Genomic DNA, 19,055 nt, shown 5'->3' on the forward strand with positions numbered 1-19,055 from the left:
GAACTCCATCTTCCACTCCTCAGCCCAGCTCTGCATCATATCTAAGTCCCTTTGCAGCCGACAACAGCCCTCCTCACTATCCACAACTCCACCAATCTTCGTATCGTCTGCAAATTTACTGACCCACCCTTCCACTCCCTCTTCCAAGTCATTAATAAAAATTACAAAATTATGGTGCCATGTTGTCACCATAGACATGAGAAATAAACCAGAACTGTCATGCTGCCGCCACACTCAGCGGGAGGAACAGACCACACGCACTGACAATGAAGCCTTCAATAAAGTCATGGCCACGAGGAATGGTCACTGGATCCACTGTGCTGCCACTGCTGCAGCAGGCCCTTGCAATTGCCTTCCTGCATCACAGCCGCAGAAAGGAAGAAAAAGGTGAACTTTGATATAAAAGAGAAATGAAGAAATGAAAAAACAACAAGAATGCTGTTGGTCAGAGGAGCAGTATCATACAGGCACAGAACCCAAACACTTCCTACCTTGCTGCTGCCGTCCTAAGACTGTTGCCAAAAGGTAGCATGGAGAGGAAAAGTAGGGAGCCAAGTGCAGATCTGTGAAGAGCATGAGATGTATGGAAACTGGAAGTATAACTTTCAATCTTTAGATGGATAAAGATGGGGCTTGGTGAAAATAATACCAATGAGCTGGCTGACAGCAGAGACATGTTGGAGGAGGATAATGTGGTCCAACATGCCAGAAGCTGCAGAAGATTGAGATGTTTGAGGACAGATAATTTTTCATTGTTATAGTCATGTAGAATGTTATTTGTGAATTGGCCAGAACTGTTTTCATAGTGTGGCAAGACAGAGACCTCACAGAGACTCCGATATTTACAGAACAGAAAGAGGCCCATCATACCTACTCCAGGCAACAACAATCTGACTGCACTAATTCTATTTTCCAGCTCTTGGCTCATAGCATTGGAGGCTATCATAATGCAAGTTACTATATAAACACTGCTTAAATGTTACGAGATTTCCTGACTTAACTCTTTGAGGCATTAAATTCCAGACTCCCATCACCTTCTGGCTAAAAAGAATTCTTCTCAATTCTCCCCTTAGATTCATGGTATGAGATAGAAGATGATGTACGCTGGTTATTGATTCCTCTACAAATGGAAAAAAACGCCATGCTAAACACGTTATCCATACCCTTTATTTTCTAGGCCGCCTCTCAACCTTCACTGTTCCAAAGAAAATTCACCCTATCCACCCTTTCCTCACAACTGAAACCTAATTTGAAGGATTCAAGCATGGATATGCGAGGCAGCAACACATGCAGGGACAATGGAGGGAAAAAGGGAGCTGGGAATATAGTTTGCAAAAACAGTGCAATCAAGGGGCTTTTTTTCAGGAAAGGGTAATGACGGGCAGACCTAAAGAAGAAAGGGCAGCATCTGCAGAGAGGGAAACATTAATAATATCAGCTAAAAATGGAATATCAGCTGAAGTCAGCTGTTGACTTAAAAAAGCCCCCAGGGTACAAATGTGATCCTTCTGGACAAGGTAAGGGGTCAAGTGTAACTGTGCTGAAGCACACTGGACATGTATCTCCATATTGACCTCTAGAATAACCTTGCTAATCTAGTTAACCATTAATACATATTTAAGTTGGCTGTGGTTTGCCGTGAGCAATGTACTACAATGATAAATTTAACTTTATTGTGATGGTCCACCAATCACATTTAGTCAGCACAAAATCACTATCCCAACTGATAGCTTCTCCTAATGCTACTCTTGGGTTGTGTAAATCATCGGTGATAGAATTCATAGCCATGTGGTCTATTTTCACCAATGTTACAACCAAAATGAAGAGATTCCTTTGAGATAATATATGCAGGTGCATCCAAGTTCACCTAGTAGCTAACGCAATATAGCTTTTTCTACATTAGTCAAGACTGTTGCTGTTATTTTATATAATGTCTATTTATTTATTAGTTAGTTAGTTAGATCCTGAAAACCCAGGGAAACCCCTCAAGCTGTGGCTCATGATGCTTACTTGAAAACTATGTACCAAGGAAGAAATCAAATATAAGGAGACACCTCTGTCCATTGGGACACATAGCAAACTGTTGGTAATTGAAAGCAAAGTTTCTGCTGCTTAGAATTAGGGATCTGAAATTGCTCTGGTAAAATTACAGTATTGTGCTTTTCAATATTGCCAACAGAGGAGTCACTGTTCAGTAAGTTGAAGGGGAATGTCAGTCTGACCTGAGGTTTAAACTGTGCATTGCACTGGAGATGTAGCTGTATTTGTATTATATTTTAAAAACTTGTATTTAAATTCAAAATCTCCTCAGGAGAAGCATTGATCATTGTGTCATTTCTAAAAGATCAAATCAGTTGCTGCCTTGATGGGTCTGATGTAGCTTTTTTTTTTAAAACCAGTGTTTGCTTTGAAACTAATTACTATTTATGTTGTCTTCTACCTGCATCCCTCTGTTAGAGAAGGAAGTGAGTTGGCTGATTGACCATGTCCCAGAATGGTTCCTGAACTATAAATACCTGGCTATGGAATGACTTTACATCTGTTAGTGCCATGTCTACCTTTGTGCAATCTCTTTTTAAGCTCAGCATGAGTGAAGATGACTAGGATATTCAGTGACCCAGAGAGAGACCTCTTCTTTGTGAGCGCTTTGTCCATTTGCATCCCGAAAGACATGGAAAGAAAAGTAGACCATTACCCTATCAACTCTGCTTCATCATTGAATGAGAACTTGGCTGATATGATCATCATCCACTCACCTTTGCTGCCTTAATTCCCATAACCCTTGATTCCCTTGCTGATTACAAATCTGTCTGTCTCAACCTTGAATATACTTAGCATACTAGCTGTGACAGTCCTTTGCATTAAATAATTCCATAGATTCAATCCCCTAAGATAATTTTTTCTTCTTCTGTATTTTGAATGGGTGACCCCTTAATCTGAAGATTATACCCTCTGTTCTAGGCTCTCCCACAAGGAGAGCCTTCCTGAAGAAGGGCTCATGCCCGAAACGTCGATTCTCCTGCTCCTTGGATGCTGCCTGACCTGCTGTGCTTTTCCAGCAACACATTTTCAGCTTTCCCACAAGGAGAAACAACCTTTCAGCTTCTACATTAATCAATCTTTTTTAAAATTTAGTATGTTTCAAAGAAGGTTACCTCTCATTCTTCTGAATTCCACTGTTTACTCAAGATAATCCCTGCATACCTGGGAAGAGCCTAGTGAACCTTCTCCAATCTGTCTCCAGTTCCAGTGAATCTTTTTTTTCCAATAAGGGGACCAAAAATGTTCAGTATTCTCGGTATGGTCAAACTAATGCCTTGTATGGTTTTAACAACACCTCCCTTTTTATAATCCAATCCCTTTGGTAGAGGCCAGAATATCATTTGACTGTTGTGCTTATTGCTGCTTTCTGTGATATATGCAGGACGAACCCTAAATACCTCTCTGCTAGTGATTTCTGCAATACTTCTCCATTTAAATAATGTTCAGTTCCTCCATTCCTGCTTCAAAGTGCAAATCAGCAGTATTCCATCTGCCAAGGGTTTGCTCACTCTGTTAGCTATTTTCCTTGGCAATCTGTCATATTCACCACTTTCATTCTATCTATTTTTGTGTCTTACACCAATTTGGCAATAGTACATTCACTTCCCTCACCAAGTAATTTAAATATATTGTAAATAATTGTGACCGCAGCACTGACTCCTGGTAGTTACAAGTTGTCATCTGAAAATGCCTCTTGTATCCCAATTCTTTGACCTCTGTTAGATAGCCAATCCTCTGTTCATGCTAATGTACTGTCTTGAACACCATGGGCTGTTATCTTACTAACCTTGCTAACATTCTGTGTTCTATGTGCTTTACCTTATGATCCTTTTGAAAATCCAAACAAATGCTACTAGTTCCCCCTTACCCTATCCTTCATGAAACCATGTTGAATTTGCTTGATTAAGTTATCTATTTCAGAATGCTGTCACTACATTCATAGATTCATAAAGTCATAGGGTATGTTTCTGTGCTGTAGAGTCATACAGCATAGAAAGAGACCCTTCGGTCCAACCCGTCCATGCCAACCAGATATCCCAACCCAATCTAGTCCGACCTGCCAGCACCCAGCCCGTTTCCCTCCAAACCCTTCCTATACATATACCCATCCAAATGCCTCTTAAATGTTGCAATTGTATCAGCCTCCACCACATCCTCTGGCAGCTCATTCCATACACGTACCACCCTCTGCGTGAAAAAGTTGCCCCTTAGGTCTCTTTTATATCTTTTCCTTCTCACCCTAAACCTATGCCCTCTAATTCTGGACTCCCCAACCCCAGGGAAAAGACTTTGTCTATTTATCCTATCCACGCCCCTCATAATTTTGTAAACCTCTATAAGGTCACCCCTCAGCCTCCGACGCACCAGGGAAAACAGCCCCAGCCTGTTCAGCCTCTACCTGTAGCTCAGATCCTCCAACCCTGGCAACATCCTTGTAAATCTTTTCTGAACCCTTTCAAGTTTCACAACATCTTTCCGATAGGAAGGAGACCAGAATTGCATGCAACATTCCAACAGTGGCCTAACTAATGTCCTGTACAGCCGCAACATGACCTTTTGAATAGTCTCAACACTTTCCAACCGATAGATGTTACAACCTTTGGCCTATAGTTACCTGTTTTGAGTCTCACTCTTTTTTTGAATAAGGATGTTTCCAATCCTCTGAGACTTCTCCAGAATTTAAAGAATCTTGGAAGATTACTACCAGCGTATCAACCACCAATGTTTCCTGTGGTACTTTCTTTAATCATAGAATCCCTACAGTGTGGAAGCAGGCCATGTGGCCCAACAAGTCCACACTGACCCTCTGAAGAGTAACCCACCCAGAGCCATTCCCCTACCCTATTACTCTACATTTACCCCTGACTAATGTATCTAATCTACACATCTCTAAACACTGTGGGCAGTTTAGCGTGGCCAGTTCACCTAACCTGCACATCTTTGGATTGTGGAAGGAAACTGGAGCACCCAGAGGAAACCCACACAGACAAAAGAGAATGTGCAAACTCCAGTCACCCAAGGCTGGAATCGAACCCAGCTTCCTGGTCCTGTGAAGCAGCAGTGACAACCACTGAGCCACTAGAATGCAACTAATAATGTCCATTAGTTTCCCGAATCAGTTTTCTCTAGTGAAAGTTATTGTGATTATTTTTCTCCCTCTTTTGCCCATCGATTATTTGGTGTTTTTGGAATGGTATTGCATCCTCTATCATAATGCAAAGTATTTATTCTACTCCTCTGCCAATTTCTGGCTCCCCATTATTATTTTTCCAGCCTCCTTCTCTAAGAAGCATACGTTGACTTTGGTCTCCCTCTTCGTTTTCATATATTTAAAGACACTTACCATTTGTTTTGACATTATTTGAAAGTTACCCTTGTCTTACTTTTTTTGTCATCTTTTGCTGGTTTATGAGTCTTTCTCAATCCTCTGGCCTACCACTAGTCTTTGCCATATTACTTGCTTTTGTTTCTTCCAATTTCTTGCTATCTTTTTTAAAAACATGGATGGTCTATCCCCTTCCTTGAAGCCTTCAGCGGAATATATCTTTGTTGTGTGAGCCATGACTTTTTTTTTTAAATATGTCTACCGTTGTTCCTCAACCATTTCTTCAGTTCATTTCCTTTCCCAGTCCACTTCAGGCAACTCTGATTAATTTCTTTGCGATTGTCATTATTTTAGCTTAACATAATTGTGTCCAAAACCCAGATTGCTCTCACTCAAACTAAATGCTAAATTCTACCAACATTTGGTAACTCTCATTTCCAGGGAATCCTTTGTTCTGGGATATTGCCTCATTACCAATTGTGGGTAAACCTGTCCAAATGGACTGCAGTGGTTCAAAATGGCAGTTCACCAGCACATTCTCATGGGTAACTAAATGCTGGCTAGCTAGTGATGACCACCTCCTCTGAATTAATAAAAAAAAGTTACCAGATCTAAAATAGCCTGATACCTGGTTGGATTCACAATGTGTTGTTCTAGCAAACTGTCCTGAATATACTCTATGAATTTTTCTTCAAGGCTACCTCTGCTAATTTAATTTTTTTTTCCAATCTACATGAAGATTAGAGTGCCCATAATTAAGGCCCCTTGTGATAGGTACCTTCAGCATGTCCTGTAGTTGACCTCTTGCAGAATTCTGGGCTGAGAATACAGTCATTAAAGCTCAAATCTATGTACTGTCCAGTTGATTCTCTGCATGGTTAATCGAGAAAAGTTGGTTCTTGCACACTGGAGCACAAGGCTGTGCGGATAGAATTCCCAAGAAGACTTACAATTATGATTGAATCAGGCGATAATGGGAGTCTGCAGGAGGTCTACCTCTTGTTGCCCGTGTACTTTTCATCATGAGTTTGAAATGATGTAAAGAGCCTTGTATCAGTCTTCCATGAGACACAACCTGACATTGAAAGGTTTCTGTTTACAAATAAGCAAATGTAATTTTTTTTACCTGAAAGATAACAGTTGTACCTTTAAATCATTATGGGGTGTCCAGTGATGTTATAACGAGGCTTTCAAAGGAGAAGTAGTATGTTTTAGGTACATTTAATTTACAGAGGAACCTTGATTATCCAGCATTTGTTATCGGCGGGTCGGTGTGGACTTGTTGGGCCGAAGGGCCTGTTTCCACACTGTAAAGTAATCTAATCTAATCTAATCTAATCTAATTTAATTTACAGAGGAACCTTGATTATCCAGCATTTGTTATCTGAATATTAGATTATCCAGCAAGGTCGCAGTATCTCGATGCTCGGCTAAACTATGTTTTCCGGCATTCGATCATCCAGAATTCGATTAACCAAACGAAATACTCTCCGCCTGTGTACTTTGGATAATCATTGTTCCTCTGTAATCACATACAGTTAAATACACAATAGTGGTAGACCTCAGAATAAAAAATTTCATCTTTGTTTAGTTGGCTGGCATTTGTTCAAATTGGACAATAATCTACTGTTTACTTTCTGGCTGTCTGTATCTCCTGCAGTCTTCTGTGAAAGGGGCCCTTTAGATTCAAAGATGATAAACTCCATTTGCCATTCGTTCCCAGTCCCCTATCGCAAAGGAAAGAGTTAAGCTTCTGCCATGTCTCCTCCAAGTATGGTACAAATTATTAAACCAGTTTTTCACTGTCCATCCCCCTTTAAGGCTCCAGAGTTATTGTTTACTCTCCTGCTGTGAACGTAGGACCATAAAGACAAGATTAACCCATTTAGCCCTTGGACCTATTCTGCCATTCAATGAAAACATCACACATCTCTGACAGATCTCCATTTACTGGATTTCACCTTCTATTCCTTAATACTTTTTGTACCCTTGCTGTTTATACAAATGATTTAAACTTGAACGTAGGAGAGTTGGCCACTAGATTTGCAGATGATAGAAAAATTGATGGGATGTTAAGTAATGAGGAGGTGGTCAGTTGGGCTGACCAGAGGCAAATGGAGTTCATTTGTGCAGGAGTAACAAGGCAAGAGAATACATGAAGTCACAGCACCAGAGACCCAGGTTCAAAACCACACTCTGGTGACTGTATGAGTGGAGTCTGCATGTTTTCTCCATGTCTGTGTGGGTTTCACTAGGTGCTCCAGTTTTCTCCCACAGTGCAAGTTAGGTGGATTGGCCATGCTAAGTTACCCATAATGTTCAGGGTTGTATAGGTTAGGTGCTTAGCCATGGTAAATGCAGGGTTACGACGATGGGGTAGAGGGATGGGTCTGGATGGGATGCTCTGCAGAGGGATGGTGCGGACTCATTGGTCCGAATGACCTGTTTCTACACTGTGGGGATTCTGTGGATTCGGTAGAGGTAGGACCCTGGGAAGCACAACGTGTTGGGGGACCTTGGGGTGCATGACCCTTAAGCCATCAGGACAGGTAGATAAAGTAGTTAAGATGGCAAAATGTATGCTTTCCTCTATTAGAAGAGGCACAGAGTTTAAGAACAGGTTGGAACTCCACCCTACCTCCTGCAAAAATGCTATCCCGTATTCCCAATTCCTCCGCCTCCATTGTCCATATCTGCTCCCAGGAGGACCAGTTCCACCACAGAACGCACCAGGTGGCCTCCTTCTTTAAAGACCATATTTCCCCTCCCACGTGGTTGATGATGCCCTCCAATGCATCTCATCCATGTCCCGCACCTCCGCCCTCAAACCCTACCCCTCCAACCGCAACAAGGACAGAACCTTCCACCCCACCAACCTCCACAAAAACCGCATTATCCGCCGACCTTTCCACCACCTACAAACGGATCTCACCACCAGGGATATATTTCCCTCCCCACCCCTATCCACTTTCGACAAAGACTGTTCCATCCGTGACTACCTGTAACGTCCACACTCTACAACAACCCACCCTCCCCTCCTGGGACCTTCCCCTGCCACTGCAGGCATTGCAAAAACTGCGGCCACCTCCATCCAAGGCCCCAAAGGAGCCTTCCACATCCATCAAAGTTTCACCTGCACTTCCACAAATGTCATTTATTGCATCCATTGCTCCTGATGCGGTCTCCTTTACATTGGCGAGACTGGACACCTTCTTGCAGAGTGCTTCAGGGAACATCTCCGTGACACCGGCACCAAACAACCCCACCTCCCCATGGCTGAACATTTCAACTCCCCCTCCCACTCTGCCGAGGACATGCAGGTCCTGCTCCCTCACCACCCGACGCCTGGAGGAAGAACGCCTCATCTTCCGCCTCGGAACCCTTCAACCCCAGGACATCAATGTAGACTTCACCAGTTTCCTCATTTCCCCCTCCCCCACCTTACCCCTATTGCAAATTTCCAGCTCAACACCATCCTCATGACCTGTCCCATCTGTAAATCTTCCTTCCGACTTATCCGCTCCACCCACCTCTCCGACCTATCACCTTTACCCCTTCTTCCATCCACCTATTGCACTTGCAGATACCTTCTCCCCAGCCCCACTCCTCCCTCCCATTTATCTCTCCACCCCCCGAGGCTTCCAGCCTCATTCCTGATGAAGGGCTCCTGCCTGAAACGTCAATTTTCCTGCACCTCAGATGCTGCCTGACCTGCTGTGCATTTCCAGCACCGGTCTAATCTCCAGCATCTGCAGTCCTCACTTTCGCTTATATAAAACATTGGTTCGGCCACAGCTAGATTATTCTGTGCAGTTTGAAACCCGTATAGGAGGGAAATGATGGCACTGGAGAGGAGATTTTCCAGGATGTTGCCTAGTTTTAACTGTGAAGGGTGATTGAACAGACAGGTTGTTTTCCATATTGGAGATTGAGAGGGGACACGATCAAGATGTATAGAATCTTTTGAGGGACAAAGATAGGATAGTCAGCAAGAAACTTTTCCCCTTGATGGAGGGTCACTGACAAGCGGCCATTATTTCAGAGAAAGAATTATAGAATCATGCATTGCTGAAGAGGCCCTTTGCCCCATTGAGTCTTTACCTCCAAAAATTCCCACCACCCTCTGGGTGAAAAAGATTTTCTTCACATCTCCTCTGAACCTTTTGACTCTTGCAATATAAGAAAGTTTAGAGGAAATGCGAGGAAACGTTTTCTCACTCAGGCTGGTGGGAATCTGGAACTCACTCTAAGTATTTAGATATGCACTTGTGATGCCAAGGCATTCAAAGCTATGGGTTATGTGCTGGAAAATGGAATGAGAATAGTTAGATCGTTGTTTTTGACTGGCATAGACAAAATGCGCTGAAGGGCTTTTCTGCAATTCTAATACAGTTTGAGTAACATTTGCAGTGAGTGCTGTGTTCATCTACATTGCATTCCCTCCAAGGGGAATATATCCTTGTGTGCTACTCAAGATACCTCCAATTTGTCAAGCCCTCAGCCTGACTTATATTTTTTAAATTTAAGTAATCTGTTTGCCTTTTTGATTTGATTTGCTTGTTCAGGAAATTTTAATGATATTTGTATTTGGATCTCCACTGTTTCTAGCTTCTTCACCATTTAGGATGTATCCTGTTTGATACATTTTAAGTTCAAAAAATGCATGACCATTATTTGGTTACATTTGAAACCCATTTGCCACAGTCCTTCTCCAATAACCTTTCAATATCTCAATTTTTGGCTTTCATCCACATTTTTGGATGAAAAAACCATTACCTGAGAAGGATAACTGTGCAGCTTAGAGGTAGGAAGTGGGAAAATAGCATGAAATGAATTGAATTGTTCACATGGAGAGCAGTACAGATACATCAGTTTTCTCCTGAGTTGTAATTCTGTGATTTTACAAAGGTCTTTGTCTTACCTTTGTCTGACTGACTGACTGATTTAGATATATGATTTTATATCTTGTCATCTTTGTCATTAATAAATAGTGGAATCGTTAGGATTCTCAATTTTAAATACTGGAAGAGAGTAATTACTCAACATGTCATTGTTTCCTTTTCTTTATTTTCCTTTTCATTCCCTTATTTTCATTAATGATATTGTTATTATCTGAAGGAGCCCACCTGGGTCCAGACACCTTTTTTTTTGTACACCATATAATCGATTTTTAATAAGGCTCTGGTACTGATCTGTAGTTTCTGTACAGCATTTAGTCTGCAAGATTTATATATAACCAAATGAGCCTTGCAACATGAAATGTCAAGTTTCCACCCCTCCATCTATCTCCTGCCACGTCTACTAACTAAAAACAGAACAGGAAAATCTCACTTCATGTACCCTTTATCCATTCAATCAATCACCTCATTTTACTTCTGTAGACTAAATGGTCATGTGGGGTAACTTGAACAAGTAACAACTGCAAGACGCTTAAAATAATTTTTTTCATTTTATTTATAACAGTTTGCAACTACATCAAAACATGGTGATTGACATCATTTGGCAATTTCATTAAAATCAACTGTGTGGAATCAAGGAACCTAAAGGATAGAACCATGCAAGCTTTTGTAGAATTAAAATGTGCAAGAGTCCACTTTGTGCATGAAATTAACTTGTTCATTCATCTGAGATTTCTTTTGTTTGTTCATGAGATGAGTGTCACTGGCTAAGCTTGCATTTATTGCCCATCTCTAAATGCCCAGAGAGAAGTTAAGAGTCAACTACTTTGCTGATTGTCGTGCTCCCTATGTTTTTGGCTTAAAATTATCCATTTCCCTCAGTCATCTTCACCACAGACAATGATCAAAACAGCACAATAAAGTACACTGGTGCCTTTTCCAGCTTCCTGTGCAGCTGACCACAAGGAGTCATCACCCCTGATTGTTGCTGACTTGTTGTCTCTGTAATTGGCTTAAAGAACTTGTGAGAGACAAGTTATTGTTATGAAGCAAGCAGTCTCCAAAAAGCTGCAGTAGTTACTCCTGAGAGTCCAGTTGACTGGTTGGGCTGTCTGGGTGGCCTTTCCAGCACCTGATGCAAGGCAAGCAGGTACATTTTGGATGAATGTTGTAAACAGAGGGAATTATCTCATTGTGATAATTTTGTTTAGATTGATGTCAGAACCATCAAGCATTTAATTGAACTGTGTGCCATAATTTAGACAGCTTCTTCTCCTAGGAAGTGCTGTTTTGATGACTGTCTCATTCTATGCTAGTCCCGAGCCCTTCAAGGTTCATGCAACCTCATGTGAAAGGGTTCCATTGAGAGGACTGCTCGCACATAAGTGAATATGTGTATATTCGAGTGTGGTGAGTGCAATGTAAGTCATACGCACACAGTATGTGCGCGGCTTATGTTTTCATGCACTGAGTAGAGTTTGGGCGCGGTTTCAGTAGTTATGGCAAGCAAGTACTTTGATCGACTAGCTCAGTTCGCTGGATGGCTGATTTTCAGTGCAGAGTGCCAACAGTGTGGGTTCAATTCCCACACTGGCTGAGGTTACTGTGAAGGTCTCTCCTCTGAAAACTCTACCCTTGCCTTAATTGTAGTGACCCTCTGGTTATGACTGAAAAAGCGCAGCAGGTCAGGCAGCATCCAAGGAGCAGGAGAATCGACGTTTCGGGCATGAGCCCTTCTTCAGGGCTCCTGTAGAAGGGCTCATGCCCGAAACGTCGATTCTCCTACTCCTTGGATGCTGCCTGACCTGTTGTGCTTTTCCAGCAACACATTTCAGCTCTGATCTCCAGCATCTGCAGTCCTCACTTTCTCCTCTGGTTATGACTACCAGTTATCTCTGATGAGTCAACAGCCCTACAGTTGGTAAGACTTTGATGACTTGCTGTGTTGTTACAGTATGCAGAATGCAGGTTGTTTGTGTTAGAATGCTGTAGATATGTAGGGGTAGGGTTACAGTGGGCAAAGCGTATATAGTTCCTATATTTCTTGGTACAGTGGGAAGGTATGAATATTTTGGTATGAATAGTTTGAATATCTAGGGTCGCATTGTACTTGAGAGATTGTGCCCTCTTGCGTGCCTCCAAGTAATTAACATTTTTTGCTTTGTGATTCTTTGAGGAATTCTTAATTTTAACTTATTTGGAAATTGAAATGCAATTAATTTTATGTTAATTGGAGCCTTTTGCACATTGTCTGAAATTATCTTTTATCCTACCGGCCTGACCGATGAAGGGACCATTTTCTAGTGTCAAGTCATTTGATGAACTACTATCACACTCATTTACTGCATTATTTCATATTATCTGTGTAGCACAAAGAGGCCTGCTGCTTGCGAGCATGTCTGGTAGCTATTTCACTGATGGAAGAACTTTGTTGCTCCATATTCTAATACTTTTCTCTTGCTTATTAGGTATTTGCCTCCTGAATGTTTTGTGGTTGGGAAAGAGCCTCCGAAGATTTCCAATAAAGTTGATGTATGGTCAGTGGGAGTTATCTTTTATCAGTGTCTCTATGGACGCAAGGTAACTTTGGGCTCTTGCTTTTCTTTAAAAATAGTTGCTTTTTATGCAGAGTTGTTTTAATTTTCACAGTAGTGTTACAACGTTGGCATGGAGAACATAATTTGCTGCATCCACTTCTCAGGTTGAGAAAGACATTACATAAGTGCAAATGATTTTACTGTCCTCTGCCTCCCCTTTCTTGATGTGGAGGTGCCGGTGTTGGACTGGGGTGGACAAAGTCAGAAGTCACACAACACCAGGTTATAGTCCAATAGGTTTAGTTGATATCACAGGCTTTCAGAGTGCTGCTCCTTTATCAGGTGATGACTTCCGACTTCTTCCACTCTCTTGGCATGGGAGAGATTAAATGGATTGGAGATGGCGTGGGAGTGGGGGTGGATGAAATGATGAAATTTAAGGGTGGTAAATTGTGGGAGGTACTTATATGATACAACTTATTATTCAAAAATAAATATTTTGTGCTTAAAATTCAGAGTCTCGCTAGATTTGAATGAGAGACTTTGAGAAAGCTGTTGGGTGAATTAAAAATATACTAACGTTGATTCTATAGATAAGCAAGATTTTAATACTTTTTACCCTCCAGAATGTCTGCACTATCTAACTTCGATGGGCTTACCATCACTCAAACCAAGACTCCATGCAGGAGGAGTTCAAATTTTGCTGTGAAACCTGAATCCTAAATAAGAACTTTGTCATAAACACGCTTTCGTTGGTAGTTACTGAAATTATAGCAGACAGATTTCAATGAAATCTAAAGTGTTTATTCCTTGAATAATATTGAGTACATTCAATTTGACTTATGAGTAAAACTAATTCCCACCTTTAATGTTAGACAGTCATATTCTTATTTGGATTTATACATTGCATAAGTAAGTTTATGTATGAAACTTGTTCATGTTCTAGGCCTGTTTTGCACAAGGACAAATTTATGTAGCTTTCTTCCAAGTTAGAAGTCATGATTCTGTTGGTCCATGGCCAAAGAATAACTAGAAATTCTGTTTTAAAGAAATCCTTGTGTAATAAGAAGTCCTTGTGTCCATCTCAACAGTAGTATCTGAACTTTAGCAAGCTTACAGTCCTGTAATTTTGACAGCTAATGATATATCTATTGATTCTTGAAGCTGCTTTTTCAAAAGATATCAAACAAAATTCAGGTGGGGAGTACTTTGAAAATTATTTTTCTTTGAACCTTCAGATTCAGTAATGACTGCTTGCTGTTTTGTTTTTTAAATTCTGATATGCTTAACTTTTTGCTTTCTCTTCCTCAGCCATTTGGTCATAACCAGTCCCAACAGGACATCCTTCAGGAAAACACAATTCTGAAAGCTACAGAAGTGCAGTTCCCTCAGAAGCCGGTGAATAGTGCAGAAGCAAAGGTATCTTTGTCACTTGAAGCACATGACAGCTGTAAGAAAAGTAGAACCTTGTTAGTACTTAGCTGTGTGACCTGCTATTTATCGTGATCACTAAATACATTTGGATCTAACAATAGCACAGAACTCTTGAGGTATCGTGACCAACAGTGCACAGGCAAAATCAGACCATAATGGTGCTCCACAAACAAGCATTAAAGAATCTGTTTCATTCTTATAGAATTTTTTTATTGAATCCCTACAATGTGGAAACAGGCCATTCGGCCCAACAGTCGAAACCAACCCTCTGAAGAGTAACCCACCCAGACCCATTCCCCTACCCTACTCCACAGTTACTCCTGACTAGTGCACCTAACCTACATATCCCTGAACACTCTGGGCAATTCAGCATGGCCAATTCACCTAACCTACACATCCCTGAACACACTGGGCAATTCAGCATGGCCAATTCACCTAACCTGAACATCTTTGGATTATGGAGGAAACCGGAGCTCCCAGCGGATACCCACGCAGACACTGGGAGAATGTGCAGACTCCACACAAACAGTCGTCCGAGGCTGGAACTGAACCCAGGTTACTGGCGCTGTGAGGCAGCAGTGCTAACCACTGAGCCATTGTGTTGCCCCATTCTGTTGCAGTGTTATTCTGTTTGGTGTTTTATATTGTATCCACTGCACAACGTTTTGTATTGCAGCATAGTTTAATCTTTCCTGACAGGATTAACATATGCATTTAAAAGTCTGGCTTCTATTTTTTACAACTTTATTTAATATCAGTTTAAGTTACATAGAATAACAGTGTGCACACACTCGGTTCTGAAGAATTTAATTTCTAAAACAGAAGTTTGCATGGAAACAATCAAATTCTGCCACACTTGTGGGTGAGGGTCAACGATTGAATGTTTATTTTGGAAAGAATATTTCGTCATATGGAATGTAAACTTAAGTAAAATCTTTTTTCTAACAAACATTAGACATCCATTTCGATCTATGGTCAGATTGTTATCTGGATTACCCACAAGGAAGGGGGGAGGGGGTTTGTAAGTGGCCTAAAATGTTTGTTAAAAATCCATTATTAAAATCTATTATGCTTATAATTTTCTCTTTTTAAATTGTAAAAACATGAATGCATCTCCATACTCTCTATTTTGACATACTTAAATAGTTTAGATAATCACAAGCTTTGTTTCCAATAATTTGGAATAAATTATTTTTCATCACTGTCATAGCTTTAACCCAGAAAGTAATTTGTAAAGATTGGAGCATAGGAGCCCAAGTGCAGGATGTAACCAAACAAATCATTTTCCTTGTATTAATTCGTTTCTCCTTGATTAAGCAAGAAATGTCTTTACACAGAGCTTCTAAAATGACCTCTTCATTACAGAGTCTTGCTACAATGCATCTCCATATCCATCATGTTATGGTGAGGACACAGTGTAATAATCCATTTAGGCTTTTAACAGGCAGTTTTGCTTTAGATACTCAAAGTATCTCAGTCCTGATCATGATCCCTGGTGGTAGGAATAAGGTGTTTCCTTCATTGTTTGTTTGAATTCCCAAGTTTTTCCTGGGGAGAAAATCATTGGTGCACACTTATCAGCCAGTTCCAAAGTATCTTTGTTTGAGACTGGAGGGAGCGGTTTCCTTAGGGTAGGTGATGACCTGGTGGTATTATCACTGGACTGTTAATCCAGAGACCCAGGTAACATTCTGGGGTCCTGGGTTAGAATCCTGCCATGGCAGATTCAATTTTTTAAAAAGTCTGGAGTTAAGAACCTAATGATGATCTTGAATCTGTTGCCAATTGTCAGAAAAACCATCACTAATGTCCTTAAGGAAAGGAAACTGCTATCTTGACCTACATGTGACTTCAGACCCACAGCAATATGGTTGACTCTTCATTGTCCTCTCAGCCATTAGGGATGGGCAATAAATGCTGGCCCAGCCAGTGAAGCCCTCATCGTGTGAATGAATAAAAATAACAGTGAAGAAGGAACAAAGCAGAGAGAAAGTACTTGGTGGGAGGATAAAAGATTCTTCACATAACTAAATAACTTCAACATGGTAACCTTTTGCTTTTATGTTCTAACACAACTCTTACTATCGTGCTGCTGCAAACAGTAAAACTAAAAGTTATAGCTGTTTGCTACCAGGGCACTTCGTTTTGGGAGAAAACGGGAACTGTAGATAATCTATTTACATTAATTGATACAATTTCTTTATTGAAAAACAAAACACTGTAAATGCCAGAAACACACACAAAGAAATATTGTAAATATTCAGGTCAGGTGGCATCTGTGATGAGAAACAGAATAACCTTATTTCAGGTCAAAGATCTCATGTCGAGTGGCATTTTCAGAATTTGTTTTTTTTTAAATAGAATCCTTACAATGTGGAAACAGGCCCTTCAGCCCAACAAGTCCACAGCGACCCTTCGAAGAGTAACTCATCCAGACCCTTTTCCCCCACTCGACATTTACCCCTGATTAATGCACCTAAACTACATGTCCCTGAACACTATATGGGCAATTTTGCAGAGTCAATTCACCTAACCTGCACATCTTTGGACTGTGGGAGGAAACCGGAGCATCCGGAAGAAGCCACACAGACAGTCACCCAAGGGTGGAATCGAACCCGGCTCCCTGGTGATGTGAGGCAGCTGTGCTAACCCCTGAACCACCGTGCCATTTTGATTGTAGTTTTCTAATTGTCACTTTTCAAAATCCTTGAATCCTTAACTAACAGCATTGTTGGAGTATCTTCACCACACTGGCTGCAGTTTGTTACTTTCCAACCTGCAGGAACAACTCCCGAGTGGATTAAATTGTGAAAGGTAACCACCAATGCATCTACCACCTCCACAGCCACCTAGACCATAAAACGTAGGAGTGAAAGTAAGGACATTCGGCCCATCGAGTCCACTCATCCATTCAATCATGGTTGATAGGCATTTCAACGCCACTTACCCGCACTCTCTCTGTAGCTCTTAAATTCTTAATCTTGCAAAGAATGATCAATCTCTGCCTTGAAGATATTTAGCGTCCCGGCCTCCAATGCGCTCCATAGCAATGAATTCCACAGGTCCACCACTCTCTGGCTGAAGAAGTGTCTCCTCATTTCCATTCTAAATTGACCCCCTCTAATTCTAAGCCTGTGCCCACAGGTCCTAGTGACCCTGCCTTACGGAAACAAATTTGCAGCGTTCACCCTTTCTAAGCCATGCATTATTTTGTAAGTTTCTATTAGATCTCCCCTCTACTTTCTAAACTCTAATGAATACAATCCCAGGATCCTCAGCCATTCATCGTATGTTAGGCATACCATTCCAGAGATCAGTGTGAATCTCCGCTGGACACGCTTCAGTGCCAGTATGTCCTTCCTGAGGTGTGGGGCCCAGAATTGGACGTAGTATTCTAAATGGGGCCTAACTAGAGCCTTATAAAGTCTCAGTAGCACATCTCAGCTTTTATATTTCAAACCTCTTGAGATAAATAACAACATTACATTTCCTTTCTTAACCACGGACTCAACCTGCAAGTCAACCTTTAGAGAATTCTGATCAGATTCCTGATGAAGGGCTTTTGCCCAAAACGTCGATTTTCCTGCACCTCGGATGCAGGAAAAGGTTCCGAAAAATAACCTTTTATCTCAACTCTCAGCCAATCCTCAATTCATGCCAGTAGCTCACCTCGAACACCATGGGCCCTCACCTTACTCAGCAGCCTTATCAAAGGTCTTTTGAAAATCTAGGTAAGTAACATCCACTGGGTTTCACTGGTCTAACCTACTTGTTAGCTTTTTCAACACTGGGAGTTTAGACCAGATTTATCCCTTTTAAATCCCATTACTTTCTCTGGTAATTTAAATTAATTTTTGAACTGATATTCAAATCTTACAGTTCTTTATCTGCACTAGTCTTTAAATGCCCCAATATTTTTGGGAGTATTTTTCTTTGTTTTCCTCATTCAGTACGAACCTGAATGTTGGTCAAGTTTTGTTAGATGTTGCCACAAACTACATCAGTAAGGAAAGATTTGTGAATGATACTGGATTGTTGTGCAGTCGTTAGCAAGCGTTTTGACTCTGATTTTATGTGGGAGGGAAATTCATTGATGAAGCAGCTGGAGACTGCAGACACTACCTTGAGAAATTCCAATACTATGTCACGGGGCTGGGATGATTGAACTCCAACAAGTATTGTACTACCAAATTCCTTTAGTATGACTCCAAACAGTAGCGAATTTTCCCACCAGTTTCTTTGTTGAATGCTGCCTTCAGTCTTGCCCTGCTTGTTAAATTAAACTCTTATCCAAGTCTGGAGTATAGACTGTAACAAGTCCTAAATTAGCTAAGTGGCCTTTGCAAACCTAAACTGTGAAACGTGAACAGGTTGCTGCTGAGTGACTGCTGCTCAATAGTAGTCAACACCTTCATCACTTTCTTGCTGATTGAGAGTAGTCTGCCGGAGTGATAATTGGATGGATTGGGTCTGTTCTCTTCTTTGTCTTCTTCACCATAGTCAGGGCCCAGAGTCTTTGGAATATCCACTGCCTCAACCTTTTCTTGACACAACGTGGATTGAATCAAATTATTTAAAGATTGACATCTGTGATATTATAATCTTCACAAGAAGACTAAGGTGGTTCATCCACTCAGCACCTCCATCAGTGGTGCAAATGCCAGCCTTGCCTCATTAACTTGTGGATATATAACAGAAGGAGGCTATTCAGCCCATTGTATTCATGCCAGTCGGCAAAGTTCTGACTTAGAACATAGAACATAAAAAAGTACAGCACAAAACAGGCCCTTAGGCCCACGATGTTGTGCCGAGACTTAA

At 41.2% G+C, this 19,055-nt stretch overlaps 1 protein-coding gene across 5 annotated transcripts in view; it reads left to right on the forward strand.

Moving 5' to 3' along the window:
- tlk2 (tousled-like kinase 2) overlaps positions 1-19,055 on the forward strand; it is a 206,659-nt gene that overhangs the window by 176,083 nt on the left and 11,521 nt on the right. For all 5 annotated transcript variants that reach the window (XM_043675313.1, XM_043675314.1, XM_043675317.1 and 2 more), the window contains 2 exons: positions 12,735-12,846; positions 14,115-14,222. In XM_043675313.1, the coding sequence (XP_043531248.1) occupies positions 12,735-12,846; positions 14,115-14,222 (220 nt within the window). The remainder of the gene's footprint in view (positions 1-12,734; positions 12,847-14,114; positions 14,223-19,055) is intronic.

Source organism: Chiloscyllium plagiosum, chromosome 33, assembly GCF_004010195.1.
Source record: "Chiloscyllium plagiosum isolate BGI_BamShark_2017 chromosome 33, ASM401019v2, whole genome shotgun sequence".
Lineage (NCBI taxonomy): Eukaryota > Metazoa > Chordata > Chondrichthyes > Orectolobiformes > Hemiscylliidae > Chiloscyllium > Chiloscyllium plagiosum.